The sequence below is a fragment of the Rhea americana genome, unplaced genomic scaffold (assembly GCF_003343005.1).
Source record: "Rhea americana isolate MKP2758 unplaced genomic scaffold, rheAme1 scaffold_20, whole genome shotgun sequence".
NCBI classification, from domain to species: domain Eukaryota; kingdom Metazoa; phylum Chordata; class Aves; order Rheiformes; family Rheidae; genus Rhea; species Rhea americana.
Window position 1 is genome coordinate 5,225,006 of NW_028186150.1, and position 21,458 is coordinate 5,246,463.

The 21,458-nt window shown below is 37.1% G+C and overlaps 1 protein-coding gene across 1 annotated transcript; it reads left to right on the plus strand.

Moving 5' to 3' along the window:
- The first annotated feature begins 1,893 nt into the window (after nt 1-1,893).
- On the plus strand, nt 1,894-21,452 carry TENT4B (terminal nucleotidyltransferase 4B). The gene is made up of 11 exons (XM_085303832.1): nt 1,894-2,012; nt 7,659-7,705; nt 10,476-10,596; nt 11,583-11,690; nt 14,962-15,090; nt 15,914-16,127; nt 16,944-17,070; nt 17,157-17,260; nt 18,886-19,073; nt 19,651-19,815; nt 21,117-21,452. Exons 1-11 carry the CDS (start codon nt 1,923-1,925, stop codon nt 21,294-21,296), a joined length of 1,473 nt encoding a protein of 490 aa, XP_085159958.1. The 5' UTR covers nt 1,894-1,922; the 3' UTR covers nt 21,297-21,452.
- Nucleotides 21,453-21,458: the final 6 nt, after the last annotated feature.

Genomic DNA, 21,458 nt, shown 5'->3' on the forward strand with positions numbered 1-21,458 from the left:
TAGGAGATCCCTRAAAAGCCAGAAGTTAAAGAGTCAATGTCAGTATAAGAGATGGTAGTAGTATTTTGGAATGTGTAYGTTAACCCCAAGTTGTAAACTTTAAAGATGAGCAAGAAAGCAGCAGCAGTAGAAGGTAAGAAATTTCCTAGCAGCATCAAAATAAATGCTGCAAATAGCATTTATCACCATGAGTATTGCAGCTGCCTTGTCAAGGACCTCCTTGCAGTACCTGTGAATGCTGTGTTTGTGAACACAGTTTGTGCCAATGTACAGCAGTGGTGGGAAGGGATGAGAGGAAAGGTGTCATTTTACATTTTTGGGTGTGTGTAGGGAATTGTGTGGGGGTTTTTTTTGTTGTTGTTGTGGGGGGTTTTTTGTTTGTTTGTTTGTTTTTTCCCTTTGAGAGTTCCTCTCTAAACATCAGAGGAGGAAAAGTTTCTCTAAAAGTTGGTTTTAGCACAGTTAAAGGGGATCTGTCCAGCCCTCCCCTTGGACGGACCCTTCCGAGGAATTGCTCTCTCTACAGCAGCTGCCCAGAGCTGGTGGGGACCGTCACCTTTGGCTGGGTGCCTTTTATGACTGTTCCCCTTGGGGGGGGGTAGAAGTCCAATAAATGCTCAGTAATAAGTAATGTCAGTATTTTATTCTGCATTCCCTTAGAGAAGGAAATCTGTGTTCCTAACACTGCAGTATTGAAGAACATAATGCAGATGGCTTGAGTTCTGTCTGTGCTCTGTGCATAACTTTCAGATATTTTAATATCTATTGATACATTGTATAACCCGCAGTTATTAATGATTGCTTTATTTAAGTGTATGTGCAATGGGAAAGTATTAGATTCCACATCTCATCTAAGGATTTACTCTTAATAAATTGCTCTCTTTTGTTCTTAGAGCTTTAAGTCAAGGTGCATTTGTACTTGTTAACAGAAAACAGTACATTTTTGCTGAAAATAACTGCCTGTTACTGTAATGGTCACTGCAAGAAATGAATGAAATTAATTTAGCTGCTCTGTGCCAGAGTTCTACTTAATTTTGCAAGAATTAAAGGATTGCACCTGTGGTTTCTTTTTCTTCATTATTATTCAAGGTGATGGTGTATTTATGATACTACAGAAGCATAGATATTTGTGGTGTGGTATGAAGATGTTTTTACTTTAACTGCAGTCATAGGCAATCCAAACATAGGTTACTGACTATAAGAAGCACATATAATATGGTAAACTCAGATCTCTCAAGTGTATTGGTAACTGCCTGTCAATCACGTGTTCTTTTAAGCCACTGCTGCATCTGTATTACGTATTTTCTTGTCACACAGAGAGAATATGTATTTAGTGTTTGTGTTGTCTCTAAAACAATGAAGGAAGCAGTTCTTGCAGCTCTAGTGCTGGCGCAGTTACTAACACCTTTTTTAAAAGCTTGATAACTGAATGTAAACTGATGCCTAAAACTACCTAACTGGTGCCAAAGGGCTSACTAGAAAGTGTTGGCTGAAAACATTCTGTTTAAACTTTTGACTGTGTGTACTTTGAGCTTACAGCTACATTCTTAGTAGAAAACTGAAACGCTTTTGTACAATGCTGACATTAAAATACACAGTGTGACTTATACCTTGAATTGAAAGCGCTTGAATTTGGTTTTGCTTCCACATTTTTTTTTTAGCAAATGCAGTAGAATATTGAACTATGACATAGTTTAGCATAGGAAAACTGATCTGAAATTAAATGTTAAAGTGCAAATCTGTTTTTTTTTTTTTTAATTGCATGCTACTCTTAATTTGTCCCTTAATTAAACTAGGAACCTAAAAAGAATATTTGATACAGTAGTTGCTAGTTCATTATCCTATTTTTTTTTCCCTGACTCACCTTCTTATTTTTTTTCCTCCTTAGTCTCCATGAAGAAATCATTGACTTTTATAAGTATATGTCTCCCAGACCTGAAGAAGAGAGAATGCGGATGGAGGTGGTGAACAGGATAGAAAACGTTATAAAAGAGCTCTGGCCTAATGCAGATGTGAGTAGAATACTATTCTAGCTGTTAAAATGTAAAAACAATGTTCTGTGCTGTTGTGTTTATGAACACTGAATAATGAAAATACTGCTTATACCACATGGTAGAAAAAAGCATTTTGGTCAAATGAGTGACGTGGTCTTGTTCCTAGACTAATGTAGCTCAATACTTGATCTCATACCTGGGAACAAAGACAAAGTAGACCTATTGTAACCAAAGAAACAGCGTAAAATGTGGCAACATTTAGTTTTGTTAATATTTATTTTAKTAAGATCAATGGGAAGCATGAGTGTGGAAGGAAGTTCATAGGCGGACTGATAAAGAATAGCAGGATTTCTAGTCCACAGACCTGTGTCTTGCATGCATCTAAGGTGGAATACCATTGTTGCCATGCTCTGTAGACCCTACTATTTTTTAAGGGCAAATACATGAACTATCTTAAGTTTAAAAGTATCCGGTTTTGTATATGAAGAAAGAGGTCTATAGATTTCTTCTCTGCACAATGAGCTTAACATTGCTGATACTTTTTCTCGACAGAAGATAGGTTTTTACTAGGACTTTGGTCAGTCAAAACAAAGTTTCTCCTGTGCAGAACTATGTCTTTTTTAAATAAAACTTTGATTAAAGGAGATCTAGAGAAGTTACGGTTACAGCTCAAGCTTTCAGCTTTTAATTCTTCTGATGCAAATATATTAAGTTCTAGTTTAATTATGTCTGTCTACAAAAAATTTCCAGAATACAAATCTGTAGCCTTAATCATGTATGTATAGATAACTGAAACTGGAAAAAAATAGCTGAAGGTAAGGACCTGTTAACCAAAACAACAATCCAGATTCAAATAACTAACTTCATAGTATCAGAAAGAATCTTTGACCCTGTCACAGTAAAAGATAGTATTTTCATGTAGGTAATTTTAACCCACTGTTTCATTCCAGATCTTAATCTGTTTTTTGGAACATGTTTAAAAGATTGGCAGAGTATGGCTACTGGCATTCTATATAAGCTATATGTATCAAGTTGTATAGAAGTTATGTGTATCAACTTGTTGTGGATGAATTATTAATCATACATAAAATAAAAAGGAAGGAGTACGCTCTGCTCAGTCAGAGCCCTCTTTGTACGGTTATATAAAGGATAGATACAGTCAATACAACACATACCTGGTCATTTCCTCTTGGAGGTTTTTAGAAGACCTTTCTAAAGGGACTGTGTTAGAGRCTTTATGATATCTCAGCTCTCCCTCTAACCCAGGGAAAGTGTTGTACATCCTGCATAAGAGCAGGAATAGCGAGTTGCCACTGTGGCAGGAAATAATACAGGAAACAGTGCAAGTATGAAATAGTCCTTAATATGATATACCCTGTCAAAGTCTTGTAGTAGGTGATTTCATCAAAATAACTAATTGCCTCAACCTAAATAGGGTATCAGTATTTCCTGGACAAGTTTGCATGCTATGCGCTTAGTAGCGTAATGGAGTGAATGGACTTAATAGTATGAAATCTTTCTTTGTTACTACTAACACTCTGGATGGGACACAAGGACTTATGCTTTCTGTAATTGTATTTGTGGGACACAACCTGTAAATATTAACCCTTAAATATTGTTCTTTTATTAAATAAATTCCCCCTCCCCCCCAAAAAAAGTGCTTTAGACTCTGAGAAAATACTCTTTATTTAACTTGCTCAAATTGTTTTTTTTCTAGCCATAATTTTTATAAGAAGAGGAAGCAAATTGTAAGCCCTCATCTTTTAATTCTTCTAATTCAAGTACATATTTTATTTCTTGCTCAAGTGTCTACAAAAATTCATTACGAAATCCAGTCGTCAGCCTGCCGGGGTAGCATCCCGTAGCATCTGTGTAACCACACTGGATAGGTGGACTCCAAAGAGGGTTAAAACCTCGCCCATCTACTGGGCTCAGAGTTAGTCGGTCAGTTGTAACCAGCTGACAGTGAGACTTTCAAGTATCATTCCTCATGGGTCAGTGCTGGGACTGACACTGTTCAGCATCTTCCTTGGCAACCTGGATGGTAAGGCAGAATGCCACCTTGTAAAGTGATACCAGACCGGGGGGAGCTGTTGACATGGCGGAGTGTTGGGCCACTGCTCAGATACTTGGCAAACTGGAAAAATGAGCTGATAGAAACCTTGTGAAGTTCAGCAAAGGTAGATGTGAAATCTTGCACTTGGAGTTGCATGGTCCCAAGTGACCAAGTGCGTTCTAGAGACTGAACAATCGAGGAGCAGCTTTCCAGGAAAGGGCCACGTGGGTCCTAGTGAACAAGTCAAACATGATTCAGCAGTCACAGCAATGGGGACTGACCATGTAGTGACAGTTGACTGCTAGGCTTAGCTGCAACATCACTTAGAAGATGTACCAACAGTGAGGTTGAAAATTGAGGTTTCACTTTCAATTAGTGCTGAATAAAACTGCCATCACCCTCTTTCTTCACTGTTCTTGGAAATGTAGTGAGCAAGAGCATTCCAGTTTTCTCAAGTCAGTAACTACTCTACCAAGACGTAACTGTTTTCTGTGTTGCTACAAAGTGTAGAGGAAGAATTCTCCACTTGTCTGTCCTTCTGCTTTCTGGAGGCAATTGAACAATGATGACTGCATGCCAAGTTATAACCTGGTAGTTCCTGTAATGTCCTTTCAGCTTATTTTACACATCTGTTTGGAATCTGATCCGCTATGTTCAAGCTTGACAGGTTTTTTTGTTGTAATCTTTTAGTCTTTTGAGTTAATCACTAACCTTTTGGAAACTGGTATTGGTTTTGCYACTTTTAAGATTTGAGAGTTGAGTATGTGCTCTCAGAAGGTGGAGTGGTATTCAGTCCAATGTCCTTAGCTTTAGCTGTAGTACACAGCAACAAGTTAATGTTTAAGCTGTTCATTTTGAGTCATAGATGCAGCRAATCTAGTTAAAATAAACTTTGAAATTAAACATACACATTTATTTCAATTTCTCCCAAAAGCACTCAAATTTAAAACATACTCACGCTATGAAAACCAGATACTGAGAAAAGTRAATCAGACTGGATGAACCAAACTGAACTGTGTGGAATGTGTGTGTGCACACGTACTTTTTTTTTTTCTTGTCCTACTTAGGAAAAGGCTGAAAAAGCAGATGGAAAGGGGTAAAACTAGGTACCCTAAACTGCTACTTTATTTATAGAAGTTAGCAATTGTGTAGTTGTCATTTGCTCTCTTACTAAAGGGAATGTGCTTAGAAGGAAACATTCCTAGTAAGTGAGAACTGTTCTTGGCATTAGCAAGACTCTGACCATAAGAAAGGCTTTAATTACACTTAAACTGAACAACTCAAAATGTTAAATGAAAACGTGCTAAGTCAAAGATATAAGCAGTTGAATATTAAAATTTGTCTTGAACATAGAGGTAGTTGCACAGTGGAATGTAGGTTAATGTCTTCAGCTTTGTGTCTGAATATTATGTGGCCTGATAGACCTGAAGAAAAGCACTGTTACATACCTGAAGAAAAGTAATGTTGCATACCTCAGTTATGAAAGTACTATGGTTGGAAATAGTAAAAACAAAAAAACCCAGAAAGATTAGCTCTAGGTTGACAAACTTCAGAAAATTCAGTGTTTCAACTTCATCATGTTAAGGAAAGGAATTTAAATCGGCTATGGGTAGGGTTTTGTTTTGATTGGGGGGGCATTTTGGTAGCAAGGACTTTGCAAGCTTGAGTGGGTTTTCAAGATCTGTTGTGCATAGTGAGGATATATTTGGACACATGCCAGAATTAAAGTTCCTTCAGGATCTTTAGGCAGTCGTGAGCAGATTTGCACAACTGTAGGATAAGTACTAGTTACAGCAATGGTAGTAGTTCATTATAGTATTGTGAGCTGTTAAGTTTTCCTATGAATACAAACATACATATCTAGCTACTTAAACTAAAAACATTATCAGCAGTGTTTAGCACATCACAAAAACTAATGCCCACATTTCTCATGACATAATAGTATCTTCTATTGTGTGCTTTAAAGATGTAAATGGCTACAGAGCTACAACAATTTAAGTCCTGATCAGATAATAAATCAAAATCTTTTAAATTTTCCATTTTATTTTCCCCACTCTTCTTCTTCCATCTCTCCAGAGTTGATGAGAGAGGGATTGGTGAGTGGGTGTGTGTTTCTTTTATAATAATTCAGTATTTCTCATATTTCAGTTTATTGTACAATAGCAGATGTTGTCTCATTCCTTTCAGAAAAGGTCATATATGTTGTATCAGTAAGTTTATGAATACTTTGAGGCCTGTTTATTCAGTAAAGGCTCTTTTTGTTGTTCAGTTAAAAACTATTTTTGATAATGTGAAAGCATATTTGGATTTCTCCAAATCCCTGGTTTTTGTTTTTTATTTTGTTTGTTTTATTGCGCAAAAGCATTTTAAAGACATTTTTGGTGGTAGAATAAATCATGGTTTGACTGAACCCAAATAGAGTTTGATGGAGGATGTCTTTRTTGTTGTTATGGATTAAAACGGTCATTATTATTATTATGTTCTTAGTTTTGTGATGCTTTTATACTTTCATGAAAATCTAGGGAAAATTTGATAGTAATTTTTTGGCATCTCTTGCAGTCTTTAATGTGAGAAGTTACGAACTTTTGAATTTAAATTTACTGAGAAGGTGTGCTTTTTGTTGGAGTGCGTGAAATGATGTAAAATAACCGAGAGGGAGCACTCCTGTTGCTTCTTAGAGTCTGTATTAAAGTGTCTAGACACTTACTTGCAGAAGTAAGTTGTTTCCCACCTCCTTTTTTTTCCAGTCTCCAAAGGGAAAAGTGTAAGAAGTGGGTCATTTGATGTTTAAATCAGTGGAAATCGAGGTAGTATATGTTTGGCTAAAAATTAGTCCAAAAGTGTGGGGATTTTTCCTTTAGAGTCTCCACAGTGCCCCTTTGAGAGTTAGCGCGTGAGTCTGACATCCCTGTGAGCCTTGGCAAAGTTTAAGAGTGTCAGGTTGGATAGCTTGCAATGGGTACCCAGTTGTTTAAACCTCCAGTGTAAGTAAAAATCTGGCACAATAAACTAAATCTATGAGATAAGAGAATTTCTGAAAATAGTGGCTTTTAGTTTAAGCAGAAATAAATTGAATTGTGCTACCTGCTGTATAATGCAGAAAAAAAAATGCATCTTGATTTGAATTTTTTTTTTGTAAATATACAAATATGCCAAAAAATTAAACCTTAAATTTAGAAAAACATGTTTAAAAACCAAAGATTATATTTTGAGAGATGAAAGAAAAAATAAATTGAACTAATACTGTTTTTTATGTTCTATCATTCTTCAGTGTGTAAAACATTTTGTTCCATGCTTCTATGCCAGATTTGGTCCTGGTGAAAATTCTTATATTAAAAAGAAGGATTTGTAATACAAAAATCAATATAGTTAATAATATTTTCTGTACTTTTGTGGAAAATAACAAGGAAGATTAATGTGGTATAAAGAAACGAAGATGTAAATACTTAACAGAAAAGAGTACTTCTGTTCATGATGTGCATGTTAGCAATACCAAAATCTACCAATGGAGGGAAGTAATAATCAACCTTTACAAGCTATTTAGTAGAGTTTGTTTGACTGCTGAAGCATARAAATTTGTTTTCTAATATCCTATTCTTGTTTTTCAGGTGCAGATATTTGGAAGTTTTAAAACTGGTTTATATTTACCTACAAGGTTAGTTATTTTGCATGTAAATTCTATACAAGAAAAAGATATCCTATGGAATCTATACCCCTGTAGTGATTTTTCTCCCAATACTTGTGTTACTTSTGTGTATACTTGTTAAATTAAGAAAATAATAAGCTATTCTGCCAAATGTTTGGAAATATAGTAATTAATCCTATTAACTATAATACAAGTGTCTATATAGGTTTTGTGTGAGTTAGTTAAAGATTTGAATTACTGCATTATCACAAAAGGCTTGTTTTGTGTTTGGGTTCATTAAATGACTGAACCAAAAGAAAAGGTTGGCTTTAAAGGAAAAAGTAAATTTCATCATCTCCACGGATTAAATCAAAACATTTAGTATTATCTCACTAATGTTAGTGTTAGCAATGAAGATAAAAGTAGTATATATAGATTACATATAAACTTCTGTTTTGTTCCCTCAGTCTTCCTTTGTGAAACCTATACTTTCAAACCAACTTTCAAAATCCATTACTAGTTTTCATAAGGAAGAGTCATACCTGACKGAGACTGGAATCTTCTGTGTAGATATTTCTAAGTACTTTTAACAATGAAATAGAAATAGAATGACAAGGCTTAAATGACTGCTGAGGATAAACACATATAAATAGGAGAAGACTGAGGTTAATGCTTGAATTTAGTTTTGTTAGATATTCCAAAATATTCTCTGTGAACACGAGAAATTAATACCTAGTACTGACTGCAAGTGAAAGATACCTGAGTTGTTGTTTCATCTCCTTTTGGAAAGAAAATATCTGTAAGATGGACAGAGGTTCTGTATGTGGATAGGTTTTTATTTAAGGAGTTGCAAGAAAAGCTGAATAGCTCAGTGTTTTTCTGGAAAGTCAGAAGTAAGGTCTGCGGATAGACTTTTTTGCCTTTTTCATTATTTTAAATGCATCTGATCATTCTTCATATATGTATRTATTTTTAACATCAGTTTCAAAACAGTTTGCTGTTGTCTATTTGGCTCCATATACTTTCTYTCCTGGTTTCAGCTGAGTTTTTGGTGGAGAACAACTTCAGATACTTTAAAAGCAGACATGCACAAACCCACAAAAAAACCTTTYCTGTGGCAGTACTTCTCAAACTTCACATGGTTATTATTAATTCACTGTTTACTTCGTAACAAAGCTTCCCTTTGCCCTAATTTTTTYCCCACTCTTCAGTAAAACTGTATAGCTAATCTAGATTTCGGGATCTTGGATTCAGAAGAACCTGTGCTTCTGCTGTGTTTCTAATTCTGTTACTCTGTGTTAGAATTTTTCTAATATCCTTTTACTTAAGCTGATGTTGAAGATTTTGATACRTGATTGCTCACCTGCTGGATCTCTGTGTGATCTTGCAGGTACTGTGTATACTCAAGGTGATAACAGAATTGCTTTTTCTGTTCTTGATGTGCAAGAAAAATCTCTCCTGTTAACAGTCAGCATCAGCACTGGGTTCTTCACTAAGTTGGTTTAGGTAGACGAGAAGTGATCAGCACCGTTTCGTGCTCTCCAGGCAGGTCTGAATGCTTGCCCGTCCTTGTCAGCTCAATGGTATGCAGCTGAACTGGTGCTGAACTTGCCTGTTGCYGACACTAGTTGTCGGCAAGAGAGATTGTGTCTAGTGCAGCTGGAGTTTCTTTGAGCGCTTTTGAGGTTGTTAAAGCTGTGTTACTTGTGAATTGGCAAACCTGTAAAATCTATGTGAAAAGAAGTATTCCTAACTACTGGTGTTTTTGTATCATGCAGTTTTCCATATTGCTGAAGTGCCCTGCTAGTGTAACTATAGGGTTATACTCTCTCCCTTTGCACTCCCTAGCTAAGCAGAGATAATGGAAGAAAAAAGTCAGAGAAGCAAAGAGAATGAGTTCAGGATCTCATTCAGTGAAGACGGAGAAGGCTAAGTTCAGTTTGGATGCCAGTCATATTTTGAATTGGAGTTTAGGCAGTAAGCTAAGGTCTCACATCCCTGTATAATCAAGTGAGGCAAGGGAGCATGGGGGGAGGGAGGCACTTCGTCAAGGAGCTGAGTTAGAGTGAAGTTAATTAGATGGTTTGATCTTATTTAACAGCCTGTTGCTTCCTGCAGTCAAAGTTGCCACACTTGTCCTTTCTCTTTCCCTGCTCCCTGTTCTTGGCGCTACACCCCAGCTGCTTGCCATGTGCCACTTCTGATACTCCGATCACTCAGAAAACCAACTCTGAGCTACGATGTGGCAGGGAATTAGCCCCAGAAGGTGGCTTTTGGGGGGTTTGTTTCTTGATGTGGTGGGCTGGGTGGGTTTTGTCAGGCTAGTATGTTGAATTGGTGTACCGTGGTTTAGACAAACCAGACCTGCAGTAAAGCAGAAGGCAGGATCTGGGAGTGAGGAGGGTGATCAAGGCTTTCCCTTTCAGTGGCAAGTTGTTAAATTAGCCTTAGTGATTAATGCAGCTCCAAGGTGGTGATTCACACCTTCATCTCCTGCTCTGAATCGCTCTCTGGAGAAATCAATCCCTCTCTGCTGACAGTGTGGCCTGAGGAGACTAACCTCTGACTTTGGCAACCCAGTTGATCTGTATTTACATCTCTCCCTTGGTAATCTGAAATAATGCTGTATACCCTTAAGTGTAAGGATTTCTACAATACCACCCTGGCCTAGGAAAACTAAGAACAAATTGTTTGTTTAAGCTATATTCTGACAATTTTTTTCTCATTATGTGTGGAGATCAGTTGTTTTTAAGTGTGTTGGTCTTTTAATTTGAATACTTCTATTTTCTTTTCATTTCAGTGATATTGACTTAGTTGTGTTTGGAAAGTGGGAGACGTTACCTCTTTGGACCCTGGAAGAAGCTCTTAGAAAGCACAATGTTGCAGATGAAAATTCAGTAAAGGTTTTAGATAAAGCAACTGTAAGTTTGGGGAAAGGGTATTTTCTTGTTCTAACCTAAATATGTAATCCAGGATGATCTCATTTAAACAGGTAAATTTCCATAAGCAGAAACTATTTTGAATATACATTGAGACTAGAATGTTTTTTATTTAGTGATGTTTTTTACTACTGTCAAAATAATTGATACAATTCAAATGGAAGTATTTTTTCCATTAGGGAAATCTCAGGTGCGCAACATAAACTTGCTTTTGTGGTTGTATTAGTTATTGAGATGAACTAGATCTGACTTGTGAATTCCTGAGCTGAGTTTGTGCACAACTCAGCAAACATAAGACATTTTATTACTRAAGTAGTAAGTTCAATCGTGTATAAATATATAATGATATTTCTTGCAAGATAGGATTTATTGCATGCTAGCTTTCTACTTTTTGTGAAAAAGCTAATTGTTAGAACATGTAAGAGTACTGGTATTTAAACAAGTCTAACTGATAGCTATTACTAATAGAGAGATTTAATGTGGAAACCACTGAGGTGGAGATGTATTGGAGTCATCTCAACACTTTGCAATTCTTGTTTAAAGATGGTTTTGATAAGTATTCAGTGTATGGTTTGTTCTCTTAAGAGTACATATARTTTGTAACCAGGTATCTTTTTCTTAAGTATTTGTCTCCCTCTGGTGTTTGTTTTTCCACTACAACTATACTTCTACAGCAGAAACTGACTCTAAAAAGCAATGTAAAATAAATTACTTTGAGGCTGAAGTGTTACGTTTTGTTAAACAGTATAGTAAATTGAAAAATAGCGTTTATGAGCTGAAAAAGCACAGTTTATATAAAAAGACTGGCAAAGAGAGAGTTCTTAAATAGACAAGAGTCCTGTTTTCTTTATCTGCCTTTTCTCTATAAACGCATAAAACGTTTCAGTTTTACTACTGGATGTCACTGAATGAAACCAAGTGTATCTTGGAAATGTATGTTGACTTAATCTCTCTCTTTCTTTTTACAGGTACCTATTATTAAACTGACGGACTCCTTCACTGAAGTAAAAGTTGATATCAGCTTTAATGTGCAGAATGGGGTTAAAGCAGCCCAGCTCATCAAAGATTTTATCAAGGTTAGGCAACACTTTTAATAGAGTTAGAGATGAATATTTAACTTAATTAGATTTACTCTTTTACTCTGATGGCATCTCCACTACAGATACATTCACTCTCCTGTGTTATTTTTTGCCATACTATTTTATGAAGTTCTTGGGTGTTGGGTATATCGCTCTAAAGGCCATGAAGATAGTAAAATAAATGCAGAAAATACATTCAGAGAAGATTAATGATACAATGACAAAGGAAAAAATGCACTAACATCAATCTTGAATGTTATACTTCTATAACTGAGGTTCCTTGAACCTAAAATTAGTGGTACCATATGTTGGTACAAAAAGGAATAATCTTGTTCTAGTTTGAATACTGTTTCAGCATACAAATGCCAATTAGCTGAAATAAGTTAGATTTAGGAATTTATTCTTCAGAGAGTCAATTATAGGCGTAGCATAGATACTGTTGCAGTTATTTGTTTAATATATAGGCTCGTTTTGTTTTCATTAATGTGTTTTTGTGCTTAAAATTTTGAAGCATCTTTGTACTCTTTGCCTTAGCTTCCCTCATTCAGTGCATTGGACATACGTGGTAAATGTTTTATAAAGTCAAAGGAAAACTTTACTTCAATTTGCATGTTCTATGTAGATATGTGAAGTACAGTTCAGTCTTATTTAAGTGTTTGGGTATTATTTCTCTGCTGCTAATTATTTTATTTTGTTTTTTGAACCAAACTAATAGACAGCAGGAGAGTCAAAGTATTTCTACAGTTAGACAAGTAAACTCCTTCAGCATATTCCATAAATCTCTTGAGGAAAGCAAGCACTTTCACTCATGAGGCTTAGAAGTAAGGTACATCTACTTTGGTAATGCTAACATGTCGCAAGCCATCTTCAAAATTACTTGGGAGCTTCAGTTGCTTATGAGCTGGATGTATAGCCTCCTTACTTCCTTTATATATGCTTAATAGCAAATACAAAAGTAGCTCACTCTGCTTCTACAATGTCTACTCCTTTAACCCTTAGAGAACATAAGAGGGGAAAAAAGAATTGTACTGAAATAGTTCAGTTCCAGTAGGATATTCTGTGTGTTTGTCTTCTGTGTGATTGTATAAGCTTTCTGCTTAGATTTGTGCTTGACTAGCCTTCTCTAGCATCCATGTTCCAGAGTAAAAGGGTGGAGGGTCCCAAAGACCTTTGTTTCTCTCGGCCTGTGTCAGAAAAACAAAATTTGATTATGTTGGCCAACAGCCCTCCGCTAAATCAAGAACAGTGTTAGTTCTACACTAGCTAGCTCTACCAGGGAAAGAAGGTGCCATAGTTCTTTGTCCCAGGATACTCACCTGCAGCGTAACTTCAGTGAACTTCGATGTGCCCGGGCAGTGCATGGGTCAGTGCCCTGCGGTGGACAGGCCGGCCACCTTTGTGTTTCTGCTGCAGAGACTGCCATATTTCTATTGTACTCTGTTTATAAATTTAAGCATGGTAAGCCCAACGTGTGCCCAAACTGCCTGTGTGCTTTTTAATTTCAAGATAGGAGGCAATCTTCTCTYTCTGAGAGAGGCTAAACTGAAGAAGCATCATGTGTGTTACTCAGACTATGTTTAACCTTTTGGACAGGCTGTTTTGGCTTTGGGTCAAGGAGCAGCAAGAGTGGGCTGCATGGCGCAGGGCGGTGAGCCACGTGTGACCACGGGGCAGGCGAGGGCAACATCCTTGCCGCTGAAGGGTGCCGTCCCGCAGCGCCCGGACAGGAGCGGCAGAGCAGGTCCCGTGGCAGCAGTTGGGGCTGGCAGCAGGCAGCCAGGCGCAGAGAGTGGAGGGCAAGGCTCAGCGGTCAGGGCTTGGCTYGGCAGGATACGTGGCAGTGTGCAGGCGTGGTGAAGGGCGACGTGAAAAACGGCTCCCATACGACGTGGCAGAGGCCCCTGTGAGGCTTCTCACATGGCAGCTCTTTTCGTCCATCTGTTTTCCAGCAGCCCCGGCCAAGGCCACACAGCTGCCACCACATCAGGGCTGGCCTTGGGCACAGGCAGTTGAGCTGGTGTGTGGTAAGGAAGAGGCATCAGTGCTCCGTACTGACACAAGGTGGGCAGTGGATACTGTATTATGGAAGGTGATTTATTTAACTTGGAGGAAATTAGAGGTATACTCGCTCAGTGACTTCCTTGGCATGCCTGGGGATGTCTGTATAAAACATTTACAAGGCACTCTGTTAGTTGTTTTGTCTCATTTAACTTTAAAAACCAAACGGAGATGTCTTGTTCAGTATTACCTTCAGAAAGATTTGTTTCTCTTCATCCGTTCTAGTCAGGAAGTCTGAGGCAGTTGAAGCCTTTATTAAGGGTTTACACAGATCTGAGAAGAATCCGGTCTCTGGATTTTGGTATATTCTTATAGTCACAACTCAGAGCACTGAATACAAGGCCTTAATAGTTTAAAAAGGCAATCTTGTGATCTTTGGTTAAGTAGGCGTTGTGCCAGCTACCTTCTGATGCTCGCTGTAAGGCTTGGATAGCTAAGCTCTTGCAGAAATCTTTCTGTTCCCTTTGATCTTTGTAATCATGGGGACCACGATCCATGCCACCTTTCTGCTGCTGCCAGACGTCTCTAGCTCTGTGTTGATAAGAGGAGTGATGTTGCTGGGCCTCTTCCCCCCTCACCTGCAATGGGAGGGTGCAGAGGCAGGCGTAGCCCCAGCACCCACTGCTGGCCAAACGTTTCCCGTTCTCTGCTTGTGCGGCCTACGCACACCTCTTGGGGAACCCGGGGCACAAACCTCTTGAAGGACCGCTTACCAGTTACCATACGGTAAGTAGTGGCTCTTCTTAAAGTATTTTTTGGATGTAGTCATTAGGAAGGACAGCCTTGAACGCTAGGCTCCTCAGGTGTGATTACTTGCTGGAAAAAGTCTCAGTTTGTTTTGGGATACTGCCTTTGTTGCAGCTGGAAGGTTTTTTTTTCTTTTTTTTTTTTAATAGACTTGGGTATTTCCATAATTTTTCATTCATTTTTACTGTATGAGAAAAGAAAGAAGTATTTATGCTTTCAAATAAAATTGCCTTTATTTTTGGAATTGAATTAGTAACTTTTTCCATTGTTAATATCTGTCACCACAGTTGAAGAGATCTTGATCACAGGCAAAGCACTCTGCTTCTCCCCTATTTTTAAAAATAGTGAGTTAGAATTATACTTAGTTTTGAGACTTAMAAACAGCTAGCTTTAGTATATTTTTTAGCATCAGTTGTATATATTCACTACAGTACCCTACACCTCTATCTTTTTTCTTTTTCAGAAATATCCTGTATTACCATATCTAGTTTTAGTATTGAAACAGTTCCTGTTGCAGAGGGACCTTAATGAGGTGTTCACAGGTGGAATTGGTTCTTATAGTCTTTTTTTAATGGCTGTTAGTTTCCTTCAGGTAAGCTGAATGAAAATAAAATGTGTGAGATAATTCTGTATTGTGTTTAGGGGATTACAAAAATACAAAATAGTTAATCATTTTCTGGCTTTATCAACTATGTTTTTTCTTGTACTAAATTTTATTGCATAACTGTGTATGTATTTATGAATGTACATACCTTCCTAGTAYATAGTATTTTTAAGTTTAAGCTCTGAATTGGAGCTCAATATATGTTGARCATTATTTCTGTTGGCTGCTGAGAACAAAACAAATGAACGCAGCAGACATCTTTTTGTAAGAAAATCCCCCAACTCTTTTTTTTTTCCTCCTTACTGTGACTAATGGCATTTTCACTTGCAAAAAATGATCTGATATTCAGTCAAGCTTTATATCAATTTTTATATCAGTTTACCATCTTTCAGGCTGTATACTTAACAGAAGAGGGGATCATTTAGATAGCTGTGTATGTTAAAATCCTATTTTTAATTCCATACCCAGGTTTGTGAAGTTCAAATTCATTCTGGAATTCTTATCTTTGCTTTTTTTAATGCAAGCTCTGTGGTTAGTACTGGAAGTTCACTTACTCATCATGAAGTTCTAAATGTGAAAACATTGATAGTTGGCTGCTACATTGTTGGACAATTGATTTGTAAATGTTTTGCTAGAGCCTTTTTTAATGATACGGAACTGCTTTATTAAGGAAAACTACTTTTTTAGATATATTTGCTGTGAAATAGCAAAGAATATAAAAATAAACAGAAAAGAATTTAAAGTCACTTGAAACCTGGAGTCTTAAGAAAATGACTTTTTTTTTTTTTTTCCTTATCTCTCCTTTTAATAGCTGCATCCCAGGGAAGATGCCTGCATGCCCAATGCCAACTATGGTGTTCTTTTAATAGAGTTTTTTGAATTATATGGACGTCACTTCAATTATTTGAAGACTGGAATCCGAATAAAGGATGGTGGCTCTTATGTTGCCAAGGATGAAGTACAAAAAAGCATGTTGGATGGCTATAGACCATCAATGCTGTATATCGAGGATCCGTTACAGCCAGGTATCTCCATGAGCCAAGATTTAACATACTGACTAAGTTAAAAAGTTACAGAAATGATTAATCCAAAGGAGTTAAACCAAAGAATAACTTAGAATGAACCCTCCAAAAAACAGAACAGAAGACCTCATTCATTTGGATGAGCACAAAATGCTGTCTGAATTAAATGATTCCCTTTGAGATGTGTTGCTAGCAGCAGTTACAGTGCCATCCGAGAGAATGCCTATACTGCAGTCAGGAAGTGGGGTATGGGAAGGCATGCCAAACAGCTTTAATGTCTACTCTGAACACAGCAATAGGGAGGCAGTAGTATGGGCTAGATGTACATGTATATATACACGTTGTCCCTTTCAAGGTTTTGCCTGCCTGTATCACTGTTTTACCTTATGATACATGTATACTCTAATGCTCACTGTCCTGTTTGATTTTTGTAAGGTCACATAAATTTGTAGTGATTTCATTCCACAGTACTGTGTTTATGTTCTGTTAAGGTTGAACGTTGATATAAATGGATAACAATATTTCTGATGTGAAAATGTCATCCAGAATAGTAATTTTACTTGTAATATACACYGTACATGCATTTTTCTTCATATATTGCACTTTTACCTGGAGAATTACTGTTCTGGACTTCAGTACATGTAAATAATCTGTCGGTCTTCTCAACTCTTTCTTATATTTGTGCTCATTAATATTTTTGTATCATACAAGACATGACAGTAGTGAATTGGGATTTAAGAACAATTAAAAAAGACTATCCCCTGCCTGAAAATAACCATGGTTTCAGTTTTATATGTCTAATTGTATTCTTATTTTAAGGTAATGATGTTGGGAGGAGTTCGTATGGTGCCATGCAAGTGAAACAGGCTTTTGATTATGCCTATGTTGTTTTGAGCCATGCAGTTTCCCCAATAGCTAAATATTATCCTAACAACGAAACTGAAAGGTAAATTTTGAAAGTCTGAATTTCAGATATTCATTGCGTATATTTCTGTGTACTTAAAGCTGATTTTTGTTTGTTTTGGTTTACAGTATACTAGGTAGAATAATTAGAGTGACGCAAGAAGTGGCCACGTACAGAGACTGGATATCAAAGCAATGGGGAATGCAAAGTAGGACTGAGTCTTCATGTAATGGTAAGATTAGATTAAATATGGCTGCACAAAGGGAAACTTCCTGCGTATTTGGGCTGTGTAGATCATTTTTTGCTGTTGTTGCTTTTGACTCACATAAGTCAATGCATGCATTTTAATATGGTTTAACTTTACCTTTTTTGCTAAGTGATGATATGATGTACTTCTTCCTATGCATTTTCATCCAGAACAATTTAGAGTGGTACAAGAATGAAAAGACCATAGTGTCTTTATTTCACTGTGATAGATTCGGTGAGTGTAAAGGTCTGTAAAGAGTGCTGGCTTACAATAGGACGCTTTTAAAATACCTCTGATTTAGATTACACACGCGATTACTATTACTCTTCCTTTGCCCTTAAATTGTGGACAAGATTTTAAAAAGTTGTTAGGGATGCTAGTTGAAAACTATATCCTTATTCCTCCAATTGTCTTTAAAATGAAGAATAAACTTTTACCATGTTTTTGGTCTGGGGAAATGATATTTAAAACAGGTTTCTTCTGACCCCACCAGCCAGTTGCCAGTCTGTTTTTTGCAGGTGTATATACTGTCTGGAAGTTACCAAATTAATTTTATACTCTTGTCAGAGATGAATCAGAGAAGGTGACATAGCTACCCACTCTTCATGCTAGATTGAGTTTTTCTCTATTTGTTTTTAAAGTGTTTGTCAGTGAGTAGCTTCCCGCACTCTCCCTCTAAATGGAAGGTGCTTCTGGACTATTAATATGTGTTATTAACCTGTAGACTTCTGTGGTGGCCGCTTGGTAACGGCAGTCAGTCACAGTTCAGTCCTGCAAGCTCCGCAGTAATAGGTAGCTGCCTGATACAATGTATATATTAAACTGTGTATATAAATGTAGCTAATGGCTACCAAATATATAAATTTATCAGAAAGCCAAGTTAGTCATGACCCCTGTTGCTGATCTTGCTCGAYGTTTGCTTTCTAACGTGTCCAAAAAGAAGTAGTCTTTTACATGGATACCAGTTTCTAGAGAAAAAAGAGGAGTTAATAGATGTCATGTGAGATAGAACAAGGTTATAAAAATAACCGTATTATAAACGTAATCGTAGTAGTTACAGTAGTCATCTTTCAGATTTAGTTTAGATCTAAGTTCTGATTCTTACTACTTTTATTTTAAGATAGCAGTCATTCAGTTTAGGGCATCATACAAAGTAACCAGACTTACCTAGTGTTCTTGTGATCCCAGCAGCTCCAGTAGAGGACTAGTAGAAGCTGCTGAATACTGAGCACACAGGAACAATACTTAAACCTATATAGTTGAGTGCTGTTGAAGCCTGTCGTGAAGTGGTCTTATGCAGCACCTCTGAGCTCTGTTATTGCCTTCCTCCATGCCTTTGCTCTTTAATTTTCATCTTGAACTGTGGGTAATTCAGGGTAATTTTCAGTGATTTCCCTGCTGTGAATCTTCCCTCCATCCCGCAAAGTAGTTGCTTGCTGCATGTGGTACAAATTCAGACGTGTGTATGCACATATTAAAATTATGTACGTGCACGAATGTCTGTCTGTGTGATGCTGGGTGTAATAGATGTATAGCATCTGGCTCTGGGCATATAAGAATGCAACATTTTGGCAGTTTGTGTGGTGATGTTTCTGTTTTGGTTTTGATAGGTAATGGAGTAACCTTGATAGTAGATACTCAGCAGCTAGACAAATGCAACAATAATCTCTCTGAAGAGAATGAAGCACTGGGAAAACCTAGAAATAAAACTTCAGAAACACTTAGTAAACATTCTTCAAATTCTTCATCAGGTCCTCTATCATCATCATCTTCTACGTTGTCCAGCTCTAGTGATGTAGTAAGTATTGGACTTTCTTTTCTGTGCTTTTTTTAAACATGTATTGGCACAGAATACACTTGGAAAGCTCAGAATTCTAGTGTGTTTTTTATCCAGAATCCTAATTTGCATAAGTGTTACCTCTTATGCAATTTTGTACGTAAATTGCAGTGTGTTTTTTGACACAACGTATATAGAAAGTGAATACAGTAGATACAAAGTTGCTTARCTCTCTTCTCTGGAAAAACTGTATTTCAAGGACTGGTAGCTGTAAGCCACGTATATTAAAAGAAAACAAAACAAAAAAAAAACCCACCACCAACAAAAACCTTGCACTACCAAATTCCTTGTAAACGTTTGCTTGAATGAAAATTCTATTTAAAAATGAACAGAGGACAAATCCCAAAATCAGAACATGCATCAATACTGTTTTTTGAATCAGTTTCTGTGGAAAGAATTCTGGATTGAAAGAGTTTTGATATCTAATAAAATAAACACATTCTAATTTTTAAGTTTTTTCCATTACTGGGTTTATTTTTAAGAAAAAACTCACTTATTCTTAAGAAAAAAATCACTAATACTTTAAATTTTCCTGAAGGATTCTGATGGAACACCTTGCAAAACCTCTAAACAATTGAGTTGTCGTCAGTCTACCACAAACAGAGTGGGGTCACAAGAAGTATCACTGGAATCCTCCCAGTCAAGTGGGAAAACACAAAATAGCCAAACAGCCAATACATCCAGCAACACGAACAAATCTCAGGTTTGTGAACTGTAAAAAACAAAAAAGCAAAAAACAAACCCCCCAACAACTGTATAGATTATTTGAATATTACAGATGCCCTCCATGGAAGGGTAGCTTGTTCTGGGAGGAAAATGCTGTATTTTTCTCCCCTTCACACCATTAAAAAAACTTTGAGCACTGATTATATCTAAAATCACCTTGTTCTCTGTTGGCTTAYAGAGAAGTTTGTAATAGTGGTTTTCACAGTCTTAAAACAGATAAAATTGGATTGACTTTTATTTGATATTCTAGGAAATCTAGGTTTGCCAGCAGCATACAGTTGTGTTGTATAAAATTACTCTATGCAAAAACTGTGTCAGTCTGGTCTTTACTGCAGAATATGCCAGAGCTAGTGAGACTTGTGTACAGTTAGTGAAAAATATTTAGCAAAAATATGTACTGAAACTAAACTGGCTGCTGTCTTGACTGTTGATCCTTGTTGAAGTGTATTTGATTAAGGGAGATGGAGATGCGTAAAAGTCCCTCTCATTTTCCCCCCAAGACAAATACCAGTGATGAGAACTACCAAAAATGTATGCATTTCGGGAATTTCTCATGTAAAAGAATACATCTATGACAACTCAGTAATCTGAAGAACTGTTATTTCAAAGCACCTTTGGATATATGCAGTTATGAAAGATAGTCCGGAATCTTTTTGAGTATTATTTTTGCAAAATAGTTCCAGGAAAACTTGCTGCCTCCTACTTACTAACAATCTCTAGCTGATATCCAGACAGTTTGCAAAACAGGCCTTACATAAACTATTAATCTGTGCTCATGTGTATTAAACAGAGGTTGCTCTGTGCTAAAAGAGGTGCTGGAATGTAAATGTGCAAATTTGGAGATGGTCTTAAGTCTCTAAAAAGATGTGGTATAAAATTAGTCTTGGTCTTAGAGGAGTGTTGACTAAATTTTGCACAGATGTGATTTGGGCAATCTTCAACATCTCTTCTCTTGGATTATGCACTTCTGTTTCTGTAAAACATTGTACAGTTGTTGCACTTTTTTGATTGCATTGTGGATGATTGTCCTTTCCAAAATTTAGAGTGCTGTAGTTCTCTCTCACTTTACCTGCATGGTTTTGGGGCTAGAGAGGAGCGTTTGTTTGCAGCCACAGAAGTGAAAGATTGCTGGTACTATGCTGCAGTCTAAGCAATGGCCTAGCTTCACATGTACAACCTTCAGGAGTTAGCATCCTCGTTCTCTAGTAATACAGAACTGTGTAAATGCATACTTCTTTCTTGGCAGCACCGACTTAGCATGTTCTCTTCCTTTTACAGCATGGATCAGCACGGTTATTTCGCTCTTCTAACAAAGGCTTCCAAGGTCCGACAAACTCAAGCCATGGTACCTCAGTCACAAACAAACAACATCAAGGCAGCAAATCGCACCATCAGTATTTCCATGGCAAAAAGAGGAAACACAAGAGGGATGCAGCCCTTTCAGACCTTTGTAGATAGTTGCTTATTTTATGACTGTTCTTCTGTGTGCAATGATCTCATGCTACAGGATAGTTTGATAGTGACTCCTTGGATCTCTTCCGGAGCTTCAGACTGTTCAGACATTGATTAGCAATTGCATTTTTTTTTCCCAGCTCGCCACGGAATGGATCATGAAGATTG

Bases quoted from the DNA above. Each gene is read 5' to 3' on its own strand.
- TENT4B (XM_085303832.1), top strand. From the start codon at position 1,923: ATGTCTCCCAGACCTGAAGAAGAGAGAATGCGGATGGAGGTGGTGAAC. The intron at 11,691-14,961 runs GTTAGGCAACAC...TTTCTTTTTCAG, and splicing joins TCATCAAAGATTTTATCAAG to AAATATCCTGTATTACCATA. The intron at 19,816-21,116 runs GTTTGTGAACTG...TTCCTTTTACAG, and splicing joins GCAACACGAACAAATCTCAG to CATGGATCAGCACGGTTATT.